The 19,893-nt window shown below is 39.6% G+C and overlaps 1 protein-coding gene and 1 long non-coding RNA gene across 2 annotated transcripts in view; one reads left to right on the top strand and one right to left on the bottom strand.

Annotated features, from left to right (window-relative positions):
- The window catches only part of LOC143658707 (uncharacterized), a 72,239-nt gene that overhangs the window by 26,467 nt on the left and 25,879 nt on the right, over nt 1–19,893 (bottom strand). The window lies entirely within an intron of this gene.
- Nucleotides 1–19,893, top strand: part of LOC143658705 (uncharacterized) — a 75,724-nt gene that overhangs the window by 18,176 nt on the left and 37,655 nt on the right. The window contains exons 4-5 of the mRNA XM_077130892.1: nt 4,072–5,544; nt 8,070–8,079. Of these exons, the coding sequence (XP_076987007.1) occupies nt 4,072–5,544; nt 8,070–8,079 (1,483 nt within the window). The remainder of the gene's footprint in view (nt 1–4,071; nt 5,545–8,069; nt 8,080–19,893) is intronic.

Here is a 19,893-nt window from a genome sequence, read left to right on the forward strand (position 1 = left end):
GTGGTCAGTGTCTGAATTGTAACATAATTTTCTAGACCCATCTGTACTTTCTTCTTAGCTGAATAAAGTGTTGTAATTGTATCCTGTTAAAACTGCAGCATAGCATGCATGGGTGGTTTAGTGGTAGAATGCTCAACTTCCATGCAGAGGAGCTGGGTTCAATTCCTGGACCATGCACCTTAAAAAAAAAAACCAAAAAACTGCAGCATATTATGTTCCTGTTTTCTTATTAAGTTGGAATCTCTCAGTTTAGGCTGAATATTTGCTCTACTTTGGAGCAATGAATGAATCTTTGCCTGTGGAGAACAGTGTGAAAATCCCAGGTAAGTGGAAATGTATCAAGATATGAACACAGGTGTTCTAGTTTGCTAGCTGCCAGAATGCAATATACCAGAAACAGAATGGCTTTTAAAAAAGGGAATTTATTTAGTTACTACTATACAGTTCTAAGACTGATAATGTCCAAATTAAAGCAAGTTTATAGAAATGTCCAATCTAAGGCATCCAGGGAAAGGTACCATGGTTCAAGAAGGTCGAAGACATTCAGGGTTTCTCTCTCAGCTGGAAAGGCACATGGCAAACATGGTGACGTCTGCTAGCTTTCTCTCCAGGCTCCCCCAGGGGCATTTTACCTTCTTCATCTGCAAAGGTTTCTGGCTGTGTGGGTTCTCATCCCTCTGTGGCTCTTTCCAAAATGTTTCCTCTTTTAAAGGATTCAAGTAAACTAATCAAAGACCCACCTGGAATGGGTGGAGTCAATCTCCCTCTAATCAAAGGTTAATACCCACAATTGACTGTGCCACATGTCCGTGGAGATAAGTTTCCAATTTACAGTACTGAATAGGGATTAAAAGAAATGGCTGCCTCCACGAGATGGATCAGGATTAAAACATGGCTTTTCTATAGTACATAATCCTTTCAAGCCAACACAACATGTAAGGAGCAGAGGAAGCTGCTACATTAAACGTTTTACTGAACACTCTCCAGTGGGAGAGTACTGGGAAAAGAAAAGTTTATTTTCTCAAGAACTTGCAAAGGAAATTGCCTCTGTTACCCACTTATCTCTGTTCTTCAGACCTGTTAAAGTTATGCTCTCATTCTTCAGTGATGTTCCAGCTCAAGCAGATACAATGCCATAATCTTTTTTATGACCTGTGAAACTCTTCTATCTGGTACCTGATACTTCTTTGGTGCCTTCGCTTGAGGTGAGCAGAGAGGGATGCATGAAAGGGGTCCTTCTCTCCCTTTATTCTTCTATATGTGATTCCATCTGATGTTCACTTTTCAGTCCATACAGATCAGAGCTGAGGTCTCAGTAGTCCTGACCCCAAGATCTGTCCAGGTTTGTTCCCGTATAATGTACTGGGGAGACAATGGCTGTTCTTCCTTTGTATCTAGGACCCCATGAAACAGCATGGGGCTGTTTCTCACTCTCTGCCTATTCAGGTCCTTCCACCAATTCTTCAGTTTTGCTTTTTTTTTTTTTTTTTTTTGCATGGGCAGGTACCAGGAAACGAACCTGGGTCTCTGGCATGGCAGACAAGAACTCTGCCTGCTGAGCCACCGTGGCCCACCCCAGTTTTGCTTTTGCCACATCTCAGGAGTGTTTATATTGCATAAGAGTTGGTTGAATATTCTGAAATTGTTACTCAAAAATACTGGGAAACAGTTGACAGATATTTTGAATCCCATTCCTACCTGGAGAACATATCTTAGCCTTTTGGGTGTTCTGTCTGGGCTCTTTGGGCTAAGCACACAGCCTCTTCTCAAGGAACTCACAAAATCTGGCCCTGAGGATGCTGAGAATGAAACTATCTCAAGAGCCTGACTGAGAAGTGAATCTAGCTGTCCATCTGTTGTTTGTGGAGTGACATGATCTCTCTCAAGGGTAGTGTGACAGTGTTGATCAAATATACTAAATGTCCATCCCCTATAAGTTTAATTGCTACAATTACAGTGTAGGAATTTGTCCTAGGGAAAATATTGCCCAAGTACAGAATCTCACATCTATGAAGCTGTTGATCAAACTGTTCATGCAAGGGTATGCTACTATTCTTCAGCTAATTGACTTGGACACATCCTATTAAGAGAGCTTAAGAAGTTGAGTCATGTTGTACATCAATTGTATTGCTTTAAGTCACTGCTATTTTCTTCTTGCACATTTCCAACTATTAAAAACAAACTCATTTTGTATCAATTTAATCATCAGTTACAGATCAAGTAATGAATACTTTATGTTTTACAAGATTCCCTTCTCTAAAGTTTAGGGTTATGGCTCAGCAGCAGTTTCTCTAAAATGTGTACAGCCTCCACATCTTTTATAAGACAGTGAATTATTCCATATACTGTTAACACTGAGTTTATGTCTACAGTGTGAGTATACATTTCTCAATAAATCTATTCCATTTCTTAAATTAGAGATACTGGATAGCTTGAGAATATACCTTTTTATTGAGTATTAGTCCCAGAATATTAAGTTGATTTGCAGCATCTGTTAAACAAGATACGTTGTGTTTTCACTGGTATATGTTAAGCTTTCTACACCAAACTTATTGGATTTAATTTGAATTACACTGACTTTTACATTTTTGTTACACATGCTTTATTCTAATAATGATTCTCCCTATCCAGATTTATCACGTATATCTTGGTATACTAAGCTCATAATTAAATATTTTATTGTATTTTAATAGGAAGCCTAGGTCATCTCTTTTACTCCATGTACTTTCTCACCATTGTTGCTTATAACATTGTTTTCCATAAAGTTTATAAAGTCACATGATTAGTGACACACCTCAGTCCTATATCTCCCCTGAGTGTTTCTTTCTCAGCTCCTGGGACTTGCTGTGACCTGTTGTAATATGTACTGCATGGATGCACAGTGCTCCTTATTACTTTCAAATGTATTTTTGCCTGCTGAACCATGTTTCCATCTTTGCTGTCAAAATGACTTTATGTATTAAGATCAGTACAGAAAATACTTAGACTTGTTATTTTTGTCTAAATATTTGTGATAATTGACCTCAAGAATGTTTAAACAAGTTAACATGGTAGAGAGCTTAGAATATTGCCTAATATTTCAGTTAGGACTGCAGCATTACCATTATCTAGTAAGATATGTCACCTTTTATGTTTGTTATGAAATTGACCTTTGCTGGTATAGTATCTTGCATGTTTTTATTTTGTGAGTTCCATATCAGTGTTGTCACAAACCTTAGATAGTAAATTTTCAAAGCACACACTCTATATTATATTTTGTGATTGCAGAACTGGAGTATTAAAGACTGTTCCATAGTTAGGGATTTCCTTTATTTATTGACTATTACATACTGGATGGCATGGAAGCATATTGTGATTTCAGCCTGCCTTCCCCAGTTTTTAATCTTTATAATATTGTATATATTTACTTGAATCTGTTATTTAAAAGTCAGGGTTTCTCAGCATACTTTCCCATTCTCCTATTTTGTGTTCCTCTGGAATAGAAATCCTTTCTTTTCTTAAGGGAAAATTTTTTAGAATTCCACACTCTCTATGATCTTGTATAACTGTGGTTATTTATTTATATATAAAAAATTACTAAACTATTTTGTTAGTATGATTTATGGATGATGGTTTTTCAGTATCTGTTTTAGACCTAACTGCTGTACATCAATTGTTCATATTACAGAATGCTTACAATGCTGTGTATAATTACTGTACACAAATAAATGTGTAGTTATGTATTAACATATTTGTTTCTCTTAAGGCAGCCATACAGCTAAACTAGTTGTTGTGTGCTTTGCAATGATGGTGAAAAAATACCCCTTCTGCTTATGTGCATTTACATAGTGTGACTGGTTTCCTGATAGGATATTTGAAACTAGGCTTCCCTTAATTTAATTACATGTAATCACCCTTTCTTTAGTGATGACTATTATTCCTTTTGTGTTCCTACATATTTGACAACAATGGTTGAGAAGTTTCATAGCTCTTTTCAGTTTAAGTATTCCTTTTGGTGTTATATTATGTATTGCCATACAAAATATTCATCTTCATCTAGCTAATAGGAAGCCTGTTCTTTATATTTTTCAGATATTTCTGCTAGATGTATGATCAAGGAAGTATCACCAAAAGAGGGTATTAATGAACGAGAATTATTCCAAACAGTTATTTTGGGAAGCCATAACATTGAGGATTTTGACTCTAGGGAAGCCCAGGAAAATATATATGAGTTTGAGCAACACTGGCAATGTAAAGAAAGACATTACAAAGAAGTACCTACTGCCCACGCTAAAAATCTCACTGGTGAAAAAAAACAGCTTCCTAACAGACCCTGGAATAATATTCCTGTAAATCAGAGTGTTTCCATAAGAAAAAGTACCTATCCATATTACAAACATGAGAAGCCATTTATAAGGCGCTTGTTAAAACTCAAAAGTCGCACAAGCCATGGAGGCAACAAGTATGTGAAGTGTTTTGAAAACAAGATTGGATTAAGCTTTCAGTCACATCTAGTTGAACTGCAGAGATTTCAAACTGAGGAGGAAATTTATGAATGTAATCAAGGTGAGAAGTCAGTCAGTAATAGTTGCTCAGTTTCACAGCTTCAAAGAATTCTTCATAGTGGCAAAACCAACACTCATAATAAATATGGGAAGATTGTTACGTACCCTTCATTATCTACACAATACAGAAGAACAAGAACACACAGTAGAGAAAAGACGTATCAGTGTAATGACTGTGAGAAGGCTTTTAGCAAAAGGTCAAACCTAACTAATCATCAAAGAATTCATTCTGGACAGAGACCTTTCAAATGTAATGAGTGTGGCAAAGCCTTTAAGCAGTGCTCAAACCTCACTAGACATCAGAGAGTCCATACTGGAGAGAAGCCATATAAGTGCAATGTATGTGGTAAGACCTGTAGTCAAAATGCCAACCTTGCAAGTCATCAGCGAATGCATACTGGAGAGAAACCTTACAAATGTAATGAATGTGGTAAGGCTTTTAGCAAATGTTCACACCTTAGGGCACATGAGAGAATTCATACTGGAGAAAAACCTTACAAATGTAACAAGTGTGGAAAAGCATTTACTGAACGTTCAAGCCTTACTCAACATAAGAGAATCCATACTGGAGAGAAGCCTTACCAGTGTAATGAATGTGGCAAAGCTTTTAATCAGTGGTCGCACCTCACTAAACATCAGAATATACACCCTGGAGAGAAACCACACAAATGTAATGTATGTGGCAAGGCTTTTATTCAAAATTCAAGTCTCATGGAACACCAGAGGATACATACTGGAGAAAAACCTTACAAATGTAATGAATGTGGTAAGGCTTTTAGCAAGCGATCACACCTTTGGGGTCATGAAAGAATTCATACTGGAGAGAAAGCTCACAAATGTAATGAGTGTGGCAAAGCTTTTACTGAGCGGTCAAACCTTACTCAACATAAGAAAATCCATACTGGAGAGAAACCTTATAAATGTAATGAATGTGGTAAAGCTTTTACCCAATTTGCGAACCTTACTAGACATCAGAAAATACACACTGAAAAGAAACTGTGTAAAGCTAATGTATGTAGCAATGCTTTTATCTAAAGGTCAGTCCTTGGGGAACAACAGATAATAATGGGGAGAAATGTTACAGATAGTCTGAGTATGGCAAAACCTTTAATGTGTGTTTAAGCTTTACTTGACTTCAGAGACTAGATGGTGTAGAGAAGCCATGTGAATCTAGTCTTTAACCAGGACTCACTTCTCTGTAGATATCAGAGTATATCTTGGAGAGAAACCACACATTTTTAATGTGTGTAACAAGGTTTTTATCCAAAATCCAAGCTATGTAGAATATCACAGGATTTCTACTAATGAGAAATTTTATAAATGTAATGAAAGTGATAAGCTTTTATCAAATCTTCAGACTTTTGGAATCATGAAACAATTCATACAGCAGAAGAAACATAGAAATGTTTTAAATTTTGTGAGCAAGGATATCTGTGGGCAGATCTTAAAGTAATAAAATATTTTTTAATTAATAGAGATTTCTTTTTTAATGCTGTTATTATTGATGACTTTCAACCTGAAGTTTAAAATTTGTTGATGTCATGCCTTTTTTATATACTTTTCGTGTGTCACCATAATTACTGATGAGATCAGTAAACAAGGGCCTACTTCATTGGGGGGAGGTTGTCATATCCACAAAACCTGTAAAAATAAGGACACTGAATTTTAAGGCAGAATATGGTTTAAATTAGAAAGCATGGGAAGTAGCAGAGAACAGTTGTAAAAGTATGATTGAAATAATCATGATATATGAAATCAGGGCCCCTCTCTTGTTTTTTTTGTATGCTATATGGTGGGATCAGATTTCATCATATTTTTCATGTGAGTATCCCTTTGTTGCAGCACGATTTGTTGAATTTTTCTTTGTTGTATTTTGTTTGTTGTGCATGTTTGTTTTGAGGGGAACGCATGGACCGGAAATCGACCTTCTCTATATTTATTGATATGCTAGAAAGCCACAATTGATTGTAAAAAAGGATTGCTCTACCAACTGATCAAGAAAAAAGAAAAACGTGCCAGAACATTTGAGATTTTCTTGGGGGTATAAAGATAGGTTACTAGAGACTGAACATGGTCACTTTTTCCACTGAGAGGGAATACCTTTTATATATCAGAGATGAATGAAAATATGTCTGATTTTTGGAAAGTGAGAGCAAATTTCGAAGAGAACAGTTTGATCAAAAGAACCAGATTCACATTTAACTAGTGAAATTCACATTTAACTAGTGAAATTGCATCATGGTACCATTTTATTAGAATGTCGTAGTTTTCATGTTTCAATAAAATATCATTTCTTCATAACAAACACTAATGGTGCACTGTTTTTCTCTATTCTCATGGCCTGTGAGAATTTGCCAAATAACTCCAGGGAAATTCACAAATTCAAAGATTGCTGGACAATTCACCTCCAAGGCTTCAATTCAAGAATTTGCTAAAAGAAACAGTAAGTACCATTAGGTTAACGTGGTGATATGGAACTCTGTGTACCCCAGAAAAACATATTCTTAAACACAATTTCCTGTGGGTGTGAGCCTATTTTAAGTACTGTTGATGAGGTAACCTCAGTTAAGGTGTAGCACAATTTAATTAGGATTGGTCTTAATTCTATTGCCAGAGTCCTTTATAAGCGGAATAAAGTCCAGCCATAGAAGAAGTCACAAGAAGCAAGAGCTGAAGGTCAGTGGAACCCAGACAAGATGGAGAGGCCACCATTCCATTCCCATGTGAAGTAGGAGCCCAGGACAAAGGATAGCGGGCTGGCAGCCAGACCCACAATGCCACTCTTCAGAGAGAGCATAGCCTTGATTATGGTTTGATTTGGAATATTTTCTGGCTTCAAAACCATGAGCTAATAAATTCCCATTGTTTGGTACTTGCTTCAGCAGCCAAGGGAACTAAAAGTTCAAATAATAAAGCTAAGAATTTTCATAGAATTTCATGAGAAATGGAATTAAAAGAAATTATTATTGAGAATTGACAGTAGAATTATTGCAATGTTAACCAAAAAATGTAAATAGACACATAACCATTATGACTAATAAAAATTAGATAAAATGATTATTGTTATTATGGTTGAAAATTAAAAAGAAAAGGATAATTTCTCTAAAATGTAGATTACCAAACTAATAGCCAAAGGATTAAAATCTGGAAAAACAAAACTCTCTGCTACTTTGAATTATTCATGTAAAATTCTGACTCTTATATGACAGTTTCCCATATTTTCAAGGGATAGTTTATTATCTAACTTTACAAACTTACACAAAACAGGAAAAAAGAAAAGGTATGGAAAGACTTGATGTAGCTGTTATACCATAAAACATTTGAGGATATAATTTCTGGATTTAGTTGCAGAATAAATAATGAAAATATTCAATGGGAATTTGTAACATTCCAGGAATATTACACATTCAATCTGTGCAGGGTGATACACCATCTTTTAATCCCTATCTGGTACTGTAGGCTGGGAATTTGATTAGATTATCTCCACAGAAATGTGACTCGCCCAATTGTGGGTATTAGTTAGAGGGAGATGTGAGTCTACCAATTCCAGGTGGGTCTTCATTACCAGAATCCTTTAAAAAAGGAAGCATTTTGGAAAAGGCATGAGATTTGAGAGAATAGCAAGAGCCAGACAGAGCCCATGCAGCCAGAGACCTTTGGAGATGAAGAAGGACTACGCTCCTGGGAGAGCTTCATGAAGCAAGAATCCTGGAGCGAAAACTAATTGATGTTGCCATGTTCAACATGTGCTTTTCCAGTTGAGAGAGAAACCCTGAAGTTCATCAGCCTTTCTTGAGTGAAGGTAACCTCTTGTTTCCTTAATTTGGATATTTTTATAGACTTGCTTTAATTGGGACATTTTCATGGCCATAGAACTGTAAGCTTGCAACTTAATAAATCCCCTGTTTTAAAGGCCACTCCATTTCTGGTATGTCACATTCAATCAGCTAGCAAACTAGAACATGCAGGGACATAGCCATTTCTGCCCATAAAATTATACAATAAAAGGGAATAAGATGAATATAAAGGAGCAATAGCACAATTTTTGTTTGCAATTCATATGACTATGTAATTTGATTGCTCTGAAAAAAAAGCTTTAAAAAACATAACATTCAGACACCCATGAATGTGTATATCAGAATCTCCTGGAATGGGACATAGGAAAGAAAGTGCTCAAAGCTCCCTACGTGCTTCCACATGTAGCCAGTTTTGAGAACCAGTGATCCAAATAGAGAATTGCATGTGAATCAACAGCCATATTATTATAACCTATGGCAGTCTTCTATCAATTTACAAAGAAAATTCAGTGCTATGCTAAAAGCAATTTTAAAAGCAGAAAAGAGGTTAGTCTGGAATTACTATCCTATGAACAGAAAGGCAGCACAGCATAAAGATTTCAATTCTTCCCAAATGTAACCCATAAATTCAAATAATACTAATAAGATCCATGCCATTGTGTGTATATGTGTAGTCTGAAAAGCTACTTCTAAATCTTCAGTAGACCATAGGATCAGAAGTTCAAGGAATAGCAAAGTGAGTTCTAAAATATATGAACATAAAAATAAGCTGTTATTTTTAAAGTTTATTTTGAGAAATCTGTAAATTCACGTACAGTTGTAAGAAATTATATGGAGAGAACCCACATGCCCTTTGCTAATTAATCCCAATATTAACACCTTATAAAACTAGTACAATATCACAACCATGATATTGATGTTGATGTAGTCAAGATATAGGACATTTCCATTACCACAGAATCCTCCATGTCTGACATGTCTGTAAGGGTACCCAGTTTCATTCCTTATATGTTGCTAATTTGTGTCTTCTCTTTTACTCTGTCAGACTTGATAGAGTTTTTTCCATATTGGTCTATTTAATTAATCTTTCCAAGCTGTTTCATTGATATTCTTTTATAGATTTTCTGTTTTACATTCTTTCTGCTTGCTTTATTTTGCTCTCGTCTTTTGAGGTGAGAGCTTGGACTGTTGACTTGAGACATTTCTTTTTCATTTAAGCATACATTGCTATAACTTTGCATCTTAGCACTGTTTTGGCAGCATCACAAATTTTGATGTGTTTTCATTTTCTTTCAGTTCAAAATGTTTTTAAAAAATTTTCCTTAAGACATCTTCTTTGACCATGGATTAAGTGTGTTGTTGAATTCCCAGATATTTGGAGATTGTCCTGTTACCTTTCTGTTACTGATGTCTAGTTTGAGTCCATTGTGGTGAAAGAATACAGTGTGTGTATTTTTAACACTTTTAAATTTGTTAAGATTTGTGGCAAAGTATATGGTCTATCTCAGGATATGTTCTGTCTCACTTGGAAAGAATGTGTACTCTGCTGTTATCAGGTGGTATGTACTAAGAATGTCAACTAGAGCCACCTATTCGTTGATTTATTGTTGAATTCTGTGTGCTTGCTGCTTTATGTCTAGTTGTTTCATCAATAAATGAAAAGAGTATTGAGGTCTCAAACTGTAATTATAGATTTTTCTATTTCTCCTTTTAATTCTATCACATGTTGTTTACCATATACTGCAGCTCTGTTGTTTGGTATATACATGTTTAGAATTCTTAGGTCATCTTGGTGAATGGGCCATATTATCATTATATAATGTCACTCTCTCTGGATATTTTCTTTTCCCAGAAGCTTACTTTATTTGGTATTAATATAGACACTCATGCTTTCTTTTGTTTAATATTTGCTTGGTATATCTTTTCCGTCCTATTGACATTTTGGACCAGTTTCTCTTGCAGTAAGCTTCCCAATGCATTCTGTAGCCTCTGACCACTGGATACCAGTAGTACCCTCCACCATTTGTGGCAGTCAAAAATAACTCCAGATATTTGAAAATGCTTTCTGAAGTGCAAAATCACCACTGGTTGAGACCCTCAATGCAGAGGTTAGGAAAGCAAAAAAATACTAACATGACATGTTGCTTTCAACAACATTTAGCACAGTCTTACAGTAAAGAATTCCCTCTAAAATGAATTGGGTGGTTTGCAAGCAGGGATTATGTACATAACTATGTCCCATCTCCAAACAGTAAAACTTAACACTGAGAAATGCTTTGAGGGGCAAGGACAATTTGAAATTCAGTATCATAGCCAAGACCAAATCAAGAAAATGGTCCTAATGCCCTTTGAAGGAAATTTCCTGTTGATCAAAGTGTCTGTTTACAACAACCTTTTTGAACAAAATGGTTTTGTGAAGACCTACAAGTGAGATTCTCCTAGAGAGGCCTGATAATCTAAAGACTTGTTAAAAAACTGTGGGCATAACAAATGAAACTGGTGATCTAACAGAAAATAAAGCCGATATATTATGGTTATAAACAGAAAGATAATTGGTTGCTAGGTTCTGGAGGGCCCAAGGAGTGACTCCTAATGGGTACAGTGTCTATTTTTAGATGATAAAAACGTTCTGTGATAGAAACTATCTCTGTGGTAAAAAGTGCTTCTGATTCTTTCATATTAGTTAAGTTGGTTTTTAAATTTGGGTCTGAGTGGAGGTCAGATGTGACACAATGAGAAATTGAGACCATAACGCAAAGAAAGATAGGTTCTTACTCACAGATCCCAGAGAGAGAGAAGGGAACCATGAGGGATCAACAGGAAATGCAGTCCACTCGGGGGGACTCACCCAGCATTTGGGAAGCACACAGATCAAGAGGGACATGTGGGCTTGTGCCTTTATATAGTCCAGAAGTAGGGGTTAATAGGTCACCTACAGGAACCAAGGATTGGTTAGTTTTAAAGCAAAAGCACACAAAAAGGGAAAGAAACTAGGGGTGGGAGGGCAGAGGGGATGGTGACCTTATAATTTGAGACCAGCTGTGGGGTGTGGGTAGGGTACATGGGTGGTGACCATAAAATCTGAGATAGTTTATGCCCCAGAACTGGAAAGCTGCTTATTAATGAGTCCACAGGTCCGTATTTTAGAAATTTTTTGGAAAACACATGTCCTAAGTAACAGTGGGAAATAAGTATATAAATGAAGAATTAGCTATATTTCCTATAAAATACAATTAAAAATTTAAATATTAGTTTGGCATACCTAGATGTACATGGTGCATCTAGACAGGGAGTTAATTATTAGCCATACAGTGTGTGTTCAAAAAAAAATAAAAACATAGTGCAATTTAAATAAAATGTAACAATTCAGTTTAGAAACCTTAAAACACTATGGAATAACCAGTGTATCTTATTTGTTATGGCAAATCAATTTAATGGTATTTCTGGGAATAAGTGACAATACAAAAAATATATTCTCAGTATATCCTAAATTTCCAATCCAAACTTCAATCAATTTAATTGGGAAAGGTGTACTTTAATAGTAGGCACTAAGTCTGGTGAAACAGAAGCAAATGGAATTACTAAGGTATCTTTCATAAAGTTCTGAAGGCTGTATGGGTTTTTGGAGAAAGTGCTACTGAACCCACACCCACTAACTCTCAAAATGGAAATCTTCCAGGAAAATGCATAAAACTTTATTCATTCCTTGATCCTATAGCCCTACCAATTGCAATTTAAAACAAAGATCACAAAGTATCATTAAAATTGTGAAACTGATGATTAAATGAACAAGTTCACTTATAATAGAGACATGGAAGATGAATTTAACAATGGCTTAAATGCTTAACACTAAGTTACTATAGAGTTAAAAAATGGAGGCATCATTCAATTTCAAATGTTCCCTCAATTTTATGTGTCAAAATCCTGTTCACTGAAGAATGAACAGTGGCACACACTGTGGAGGGCCAGGAGAAATTAATCAGGCCCAAGCAGGAGCAATCAATCAGGCCCAAGCAGGAAAAGTCCCCACACCATTGGGGCGGAATGTCCCCGATAGTTAAACAATAACCAATGCTAAGAAACTGTGGGAATGGGATAGGTTTTGGCAACGGCTAACGGCATTCTTCTGCTTCTATGAACCGCTTGCTTGCTAGCAACTGCAAAAAAAAAAAAAAAACACAGTGTGATTTTAGCCTTTATAAGTACCCCTTGAAAACCTCTGGGGGCTGCTTTCAGAATCTTCCTTCTTGGAGGTTTCTGAGGCAGTCGCTGGCCGGCTAATAAAGACTCCAAATTGGCTTTCAGTTTTGATTTGTGTGGTCTCTCATTTGGTGTGCCCCACAACATTTGGAGGCCCCAGCAAGATTGTCCCTAATGGGACACATGGTGACCACAGGTCCTGGGGATTGTCCCCGGAACTGAGGTCCGGCCTAAGGGAAGGCCTCAGAGAGATGTTCCTCCACCCCAGGCAAGGACCAGGAACCGGAGGGGTTCTACAGGACCCTCCAAAATTACACAAAATCTGGTGGAGTCATCTGTTTATGGATACCTCACCGGTGAGTACAGGTCTGTTACTGGATCCAGTGGGGACCTCTGGAAGGCTGGACATAGCATTACTTCTAGGCTCCGGTCCCGGAGCAAGACATTGCCCAGGATTCCGGTTAGGAATCTCTTAGGGATAAGGCATTTGTTTGTCTTAGTTCGTTTTGTCCCTCCTCTTAATTGTTGGTCTCATCACATTTTGTGGTGTTTTTGTCGTAATTGTCATGGGTCAGTCAAGTTCATCTGTCTGTACTCCACTTCAATGTTTCTTGAAACATTTCCAGGAATTTCAGCAGAAGGCCAGGAGACTATGGAGTCCCTGTCAGAGCCTCCGACTTGGAAAAATTCTGCTGATGGGTGTGGCCAACTTTTGGTTCTGGGTGGCCTCTTGAGGGAACCGCAGACCTATCTATAGCTTATAAAGTCCAAAGGGTGATTTTTGGTGATCCAGGCCACCCTGACCAAATCCCCTACATACTAATTTGGATTGAAATTTTAACAGAAAAACCCAAGTGGTTACGGTCTTGCCTGGAGTTCCAAAAAGAAAGACCCCCCCCCCCCCCCCAGAGCCAAAATGGTGCTCTTAATAAAAATCTCTCAAAAAGAAAAAACTAATGGGATCCCAGTATTGACAGGACCACCGGAGGATCCGATCTTGATGGACCCTCCTCCATACCCAACAGCCCCTCCACCTCTGGAGGGTAGAAATGGCCAAGAGGCTGCAACCAGCTCCTCTAATAGCCAGGAGGTGCCCTTCAGCTCCCCCCCATACCAGAAGTGGCTCTGATTACCACCCTTTTTCTCATTCACAATCACCGGATTCTTCCAGAGTCCCAATTTTACCCTTGAGGCAGGTTGGCCCTGCCCTGTGGGACAACCGCCCACCTTTCATGGTCTATGGCCCCTTTTCCTCTAGTGATCTGTATAACTGGAAAAGCCAAAATCCCTCTTTCTCTAAAAAGCCCCAAGGGCTCATCTCCCTCTCGGAGACTGTCTTTTTTACCCACCAGCCCAGTTGGGATGACTGCCAACAGCTCCTCCAGGCCCTCTTCACCTCCAAGGAATGAGATTGAGTGAGGAGAGAGGCGAGGAAGTTAATTCTTGGACCTGATGGATGGCCTACTACTGAATCAACCTGATTAGAGGCTGTGTTCCCCTCCACCTGCCCCTAATGGGACCCCAACACTGATAGAGGTAAGGAGGCTCTCGATGGGTATCGCCAGACTCTGCTCCAGGGGATACGAGCGGTGGCCAAGAAGCCAACCAACTTGTCTCAGGGGAGCAAAACTGTACAAAAGCTGGACGAATATCCAGCCGCTTTCCTTGAGCGCCTCCTTGAGGCATACCGCTTGTACACCCCTATAGATCCAGAGGCACCTGAAAATAGGCAAGCTGTAAATATAGCATTTGTCACCCAGTTGGCCCCAGACATAAGAAAAAAATTACAGAAGTTAGAAGGATTGGAGGGTAAAGTGCTGTCTGAACTGATAGAGATTGCCCAAAAGACTTTTAATAGCAGAGATGACCCCGTTACCATGCAGTCCAAAAACATAGCCAAAATTTTAGTATCCTCAATGGCTGAACAGGAAAAACAAAAAGAAAGATGGGAAAATATTGAAAAAAGAAAGGGAAACCAAGGAAAAAGATTGGGCCTAGGTGCAAACCAATGTGCCTACTGCAAAGAGAATGGACAGTGGAAAAATGAATGCCCTAAAAGAGGACTTAAAGGAATGAAACTGACCCCTGTTCTGGTTGAAGAGATGAATTGATGGGGCCGGGGCGCCATTCTGTTGAGCCCCCGGGAGCCCAAGTTCACATTAGAAATCAGAGGCAAGCCTACAAATTTTCTTGTGGATACTGGGGTGACCGTCTCCATCTTCCAGCAAGCAGAAGGGCCCATATCTAAGGGAAAAAATCCCCATACAGGGAGCAATGGGAAAAACAAAGTCTTACCCATGGAATAAGACTAGGATCACTAACCTTGGGGAAGGAACTGTCACCCACTCATTTCTTGTGTTGTGGTAACTGTGGACCGGGTCATCTGGGCTCAGGCCCTAGGACATGGGACTTCAGCCCAAAAGGCCAAACTAATAGTTCTGATTCAGTCTCTAAGGTGGGGAAAGGGGAAGGTTGTCAACATCTACACGGACGGCAGATACACCTTCGCAACTACGCATGTCCATGGAGCACTATATCAGGAGTGGGGACTTTTGCCATCAGGAGGAAAGGAAATAAAAAATATACCAGAAATACTCTCCTTGCTAGAGTCTATCTGGTTACCAAAAAGGGCAGCCATTATACATTGCAAAGGACATCAGACTGCTGAAACTCAAATTGCCAGAGGAAATGCCCTGGCTGATAAAATAGCAAGAGGTTGCCCCAAAACCAGTGGGGACACTGCAGATACTTCCTGTTTTACCGGGGTGAGTGCTGCCGAGCTCTCCAGAATATACCAGGGAAGAAATTAAACTAGGTGAAACACTGTGCACCAAAACAAAACCTGACGGTTGGAAAATTCTCCCATATGGGAGAATCCTAGTGCCAGAGCACCTGGGGCACAATTTGGTTGCCCAGGTTCACCAAAGTACACATCTGGGCAGTACAAAACTAACTGAACTCTTACAGAGAGATTACTACATTCCCTGATTGCAACAACAAGCCCAGAAGATATCTTCCAGATGCCACATCTGCGCCCAGGTAAATTCCAGCCAAGGGAGAGAAATGCCCCAAGGAATCAGGCTGAGAGGACAAGCCCCAGGGGAACAGTGGGAAATAGACTTCACAGAAATATTATATGGTCCATATGGATACAAATACCTGTTAGTCTTCATCGACACCTTCTCTGGATGGGCTGAGGCATTTCCTACCAGAACCGAGACAGCACAAATAGTAGTAAAAAAACTAGTTTCTGAAATTGTCCTCTGATTCGGCCTCCCGACTGCAATGCGGTCCGACAATGAGCTGGCATTCATCGCCCAAGTTACCCAATTGTTAGCAAAAATATTAAATATCAAATGGAAATTACATTGTATTTATAGACCACAGAATTCAGGGCAAGTTGAAAGAATGAACAGAACAATAAAGGAATCTTTAAATAAACTAAAGCTCGAGACTGGCGAAAACTGGGTGAGTCTCCTTCCATTTGCCCTCCTAAAAACTAGATGTACTCCCTATGTTAAGGGAATTGCCGCATATGAAATCATGTTTGGACGACCGCCTCCACTAATCCCTAAATTGGGGGAAGAAAAAATAGCTGAATTAAATAACCATTCTCTTCTAAAATCATTATAGGCCCTGCAGTCTACACCCAGCAAACTGGTAAAGGCAGCCCATCCGGGACCAACAAATCCTGCCCCTAAAAAAGATTTATTTCAGGTGCAGCCCGGAGACCTGCTCTGGATAAAGAAACTTCAGCCAGCCACCTTGGAAGCCTGGTGGACAGGAGACCTCCCAGTGATCCTCTCAACTCCAACGGCAGTGAAAGTTGCAGGAAAATGGCACTGGATTCATCACACCCAGATAAAAAAGGCCACCCCAGACCAGATCCCTAAAAAATGGACCATCCAGTGAACCAAGGATCCACTAAAGATAACACTTTCCAGAAATCCCTCTGGGTCCTCTTAATATCCTTGGTGGGGGTCATGGGAAAAAACCCTCACCAGGTTATAAACTACACCTGGGAACTCACAAAAATGGTGGATGGATTAGTGGTGGCTACAACCACTACTCCCTCCCAACCAACCCTCCACTTTGATCTCTCCCAACTATTTGTACACCTGGGGAAGTGGAGTTATGGTAACATGCTCAGATATAGATGTGCTACCCCCCACCAAGAAAAAGGCTTATGGCATACCCAATACTATCTATGCCTGTCCTGTGGAGGGAAGTTCTAACTGCCAAGGGGGAGGCCAATATTACTGTGCCAACTGGGGTTGTGAAACAATCGCAGAATGGACGAACTGAGACCTGTTCATAACTTTAACAAGGGCACCAGCCCATAACCCCAACAGTTGCACCCGAGGCACCTGTAACCCAATGATTATTACTATCCCTTCCTGGTGCAGCCAAACCTGGGTGGGTGGAAAAACTTGGGGATGGAGATTATATGTCTCAGGTCACAACCCGGGCACCATTTTTACAATTCAAAGGTTCCACCCCCATAAAGCAGACAATCCCATAGGACCTAATCAAGCTCTCAACCCTGGCATAAAACTGGCTCAGCCCCCCAGACTCATAAATTCTTCTCCCTCCCCTAAGAAACCCCTGCTTAACATGTTAAATTCAGTTTTCCAGTTTATAAATCAAACCAATCCACTTATTACTAAAGACTATTGGCTTTGCTTAAACCCTGAACCCCCTTATTACATCAGAATAGGAGCTAATATCTCCCTAGGCCTCACAAATACCTATATCAGAAACCTCTCAGTCCAAGAAGCACAAGGCCAACACCTATGCAAGTGGGGACAGGAACCGAAACTCACCCTAGGAGATCTCCAAGGGCAGGGAACCTGTATTTATTCTGAGAATTTTAATCTAGCTAAATCCCCCTATAGTGACTCCTGCAGTCTCATCATGTCACTAAAGAGCATTTTAACTTTAACCCCAGGTGGATGGGACCGCCTCCTTGTAGCCCCTGATGGTTCTTGGTTTGCCTGCACATCCGGCATTACCCCCTGTATAACTCACCCAATAATGACAGTCGAGGAGGAGTTTTGTATTTTGGTTCATATTATCCCCCAAGTATATTATTATTCTGGGGAAAGAGGTAGGGAACATTTAGAACCCACTTACTGGGTCAAGCGAGCCCCAATCTTAGTGCCCCTCCTTTTTGGACTGGGCATTGTAGGATCAACTGCAGTCAGGACTTTAGCCCTTATCATCGGGGACCAAAATTTTTAAACTCTTAGCAAACAAGTTGATCTGGATCTTAGTGAATTAAAAAGCTCCATCAGTCATTTGGAAAACTCCCTAAATTCACTGGCTAAGGTCATCCTCCAAAACCACGGAGGCTTAGACCTCCTATTTCTGAAACAATGGGGGTTATGCATGGCCCTCAGAGAAACCTACTGCTTCTATGCCAATCATTCTGGAATAATTAGAAATTGTCTATCCCTAGTCCATAGCAGGTTACGAGAGCAGGAAGGACGCTGACAAACTGAAACCAACTGGTATGAAAACTTATTTTCCTGGTCTCCATGGCTAACCATGCTCTTGTCCACTGCAGCAGGGCCCCTAATTCTCATATTATTAGGCTTAATGTTTGGACCCTGTGTAATCAACTGTCTAACCTCATACATGCCAAGAAAAATATAAACTGTTAAACTATTAGTTCTTGGAACCCAATATCAACAGATTTATAATCAAAATGAAGAAACAATGGTTTGATTCTCTCATAAAACCATTGGGGAATGTGGAGGGCCAGGAGCAATTAATCAGGCCCAAGCAGGAGCAATCAATCAGGCCCAAGCAGGAAAAGTCCCCACACCATTGGGGCGGAATGTCCCCGATAGTTAAACAATAACCAATGCTAAGAAACTGTGGGGATGGGATATGTTTTGGCAACAGCTAACGGCATTCTTCTGCTTCTATGAACCGCTTGCTTGCTAGCAACTGCAAAAAAACCACAGCATGATTTTAGCCTTTATAAGCACACCTTGAAAACCTCTGGGGGCTGCTTTCTGAATCCTCTTTCTTGGAGGTTTCTGAGGCAGTCACCGGCCGGCTAATAAAGACTCCAAATTGGCTTTCAGTTTTGATTTGTGTGGTCTCTCTTTTGGTGTGCCCCACAACAACACTTGGATGATCAATGTAGCAGGAACAAGTTTGTTCAATAGCCTAGAGATACAAGTTTGTGAACTTGGACAGTGTTCTCCCTAGGACAAATTCCTCCACTATGATTGCTGGCTCAAAAAGGGAATGACCATAGTATATTTGATCAACACTGCTATACTGCCCTCAAGATATGTTGTGACACTCCACAAATGCCAGAAGGACAGTTAAACCCACTGCTCTTCAGGGTCTCCTGATATTTTCAATTTAAGCATCCTGGGATACGCTGACCACTCTGCTCCTTGGCTTCAAGGAGCCCATCTTATGTGGCAGGATGATATTTTAACATAGTGTTCAGAGAGTTTTCCTCTGAGAATTTTTGGTGACTAATAAGCCCCTCTACTGGGGAGTCCATCAGATGATGTTCCATCCCCTAAAGGGTGGACTGTCACAGCAGAAAAAGAGGATGAAATTTCAGACTCTAAGATTGTATATTTTAAATCAACTATATTTAAATCAATATATATTTTAAATCAACTCCCAGTACATGCACCCTCCAAAAAAAATCAAGTTTGAGGGGTGAAAGTCACTTATCCTCAGGAGAAGGTGAAATCAGGAAGAGTCAAGGTGTGTTTCTACATCCTCAGACTAGGTAGAGAGAAAAATACAAAATAGGGAAGTAAAGTAATGGGGTCAGATATTGTGGGAATCTTAAGAAGGTTCAGTGGGCTCTACCCAAAAAAACCCGAGACCAAGTTCCTGAGAGACTGTCTTAGGGTCCTGTGTAAGACTGGAGTTCAAAGGATGGCTCTGTCCACCATCTGTACATCACTGCTGAGTAACAATTTCAAATGATCCACCCCACTCCTCTGTTGCACACATTCCTGAAATGTGGCAGAAGCAGAACTGAAGAAATGGCTGAGGAACCTGAGCAGACAGAGAGATAGAGACAGCCCCATGCAAAGGAACAGCAGCCAGTGTCTTCTCATTTCCTGAGTAGTCTTCCGAGTATGTGAAGTAGGAATGGAACCTGCATGGGTCCTGGAATCAGGACTCAGAGCCCTCATCTCTGATGTGTGTGAACCAAGAACTGAGCAGCTGATGGATTCAAGTCTGAAAGAGATCAAAGGGGAATAGAACACTTGTGAAACAGCCTTCTCTGAGTTCCTCAGACAAAGCACCAAAGGACACAAGGGACCAGGTAATAAGAGTGTTGTAGGGCTTAAGAAAGACTTTGCCTT

The sequence above is a fragment of the Tamandua tetradactyla genome, chromosome 16 (genome assembly GCF_023851605.1).
Source record: "Tamandua tetradactyla isolate mTamTet1 chromosome 16, mTamTet1.pri, whole genome shotgun sequence".
Lineage (NCBI taxonomy): Eukaryota > Metazoa > Chordata > Mammalia > Pilosa > Myrmecophagidae > Tamandua > Tamandua tetradactyla.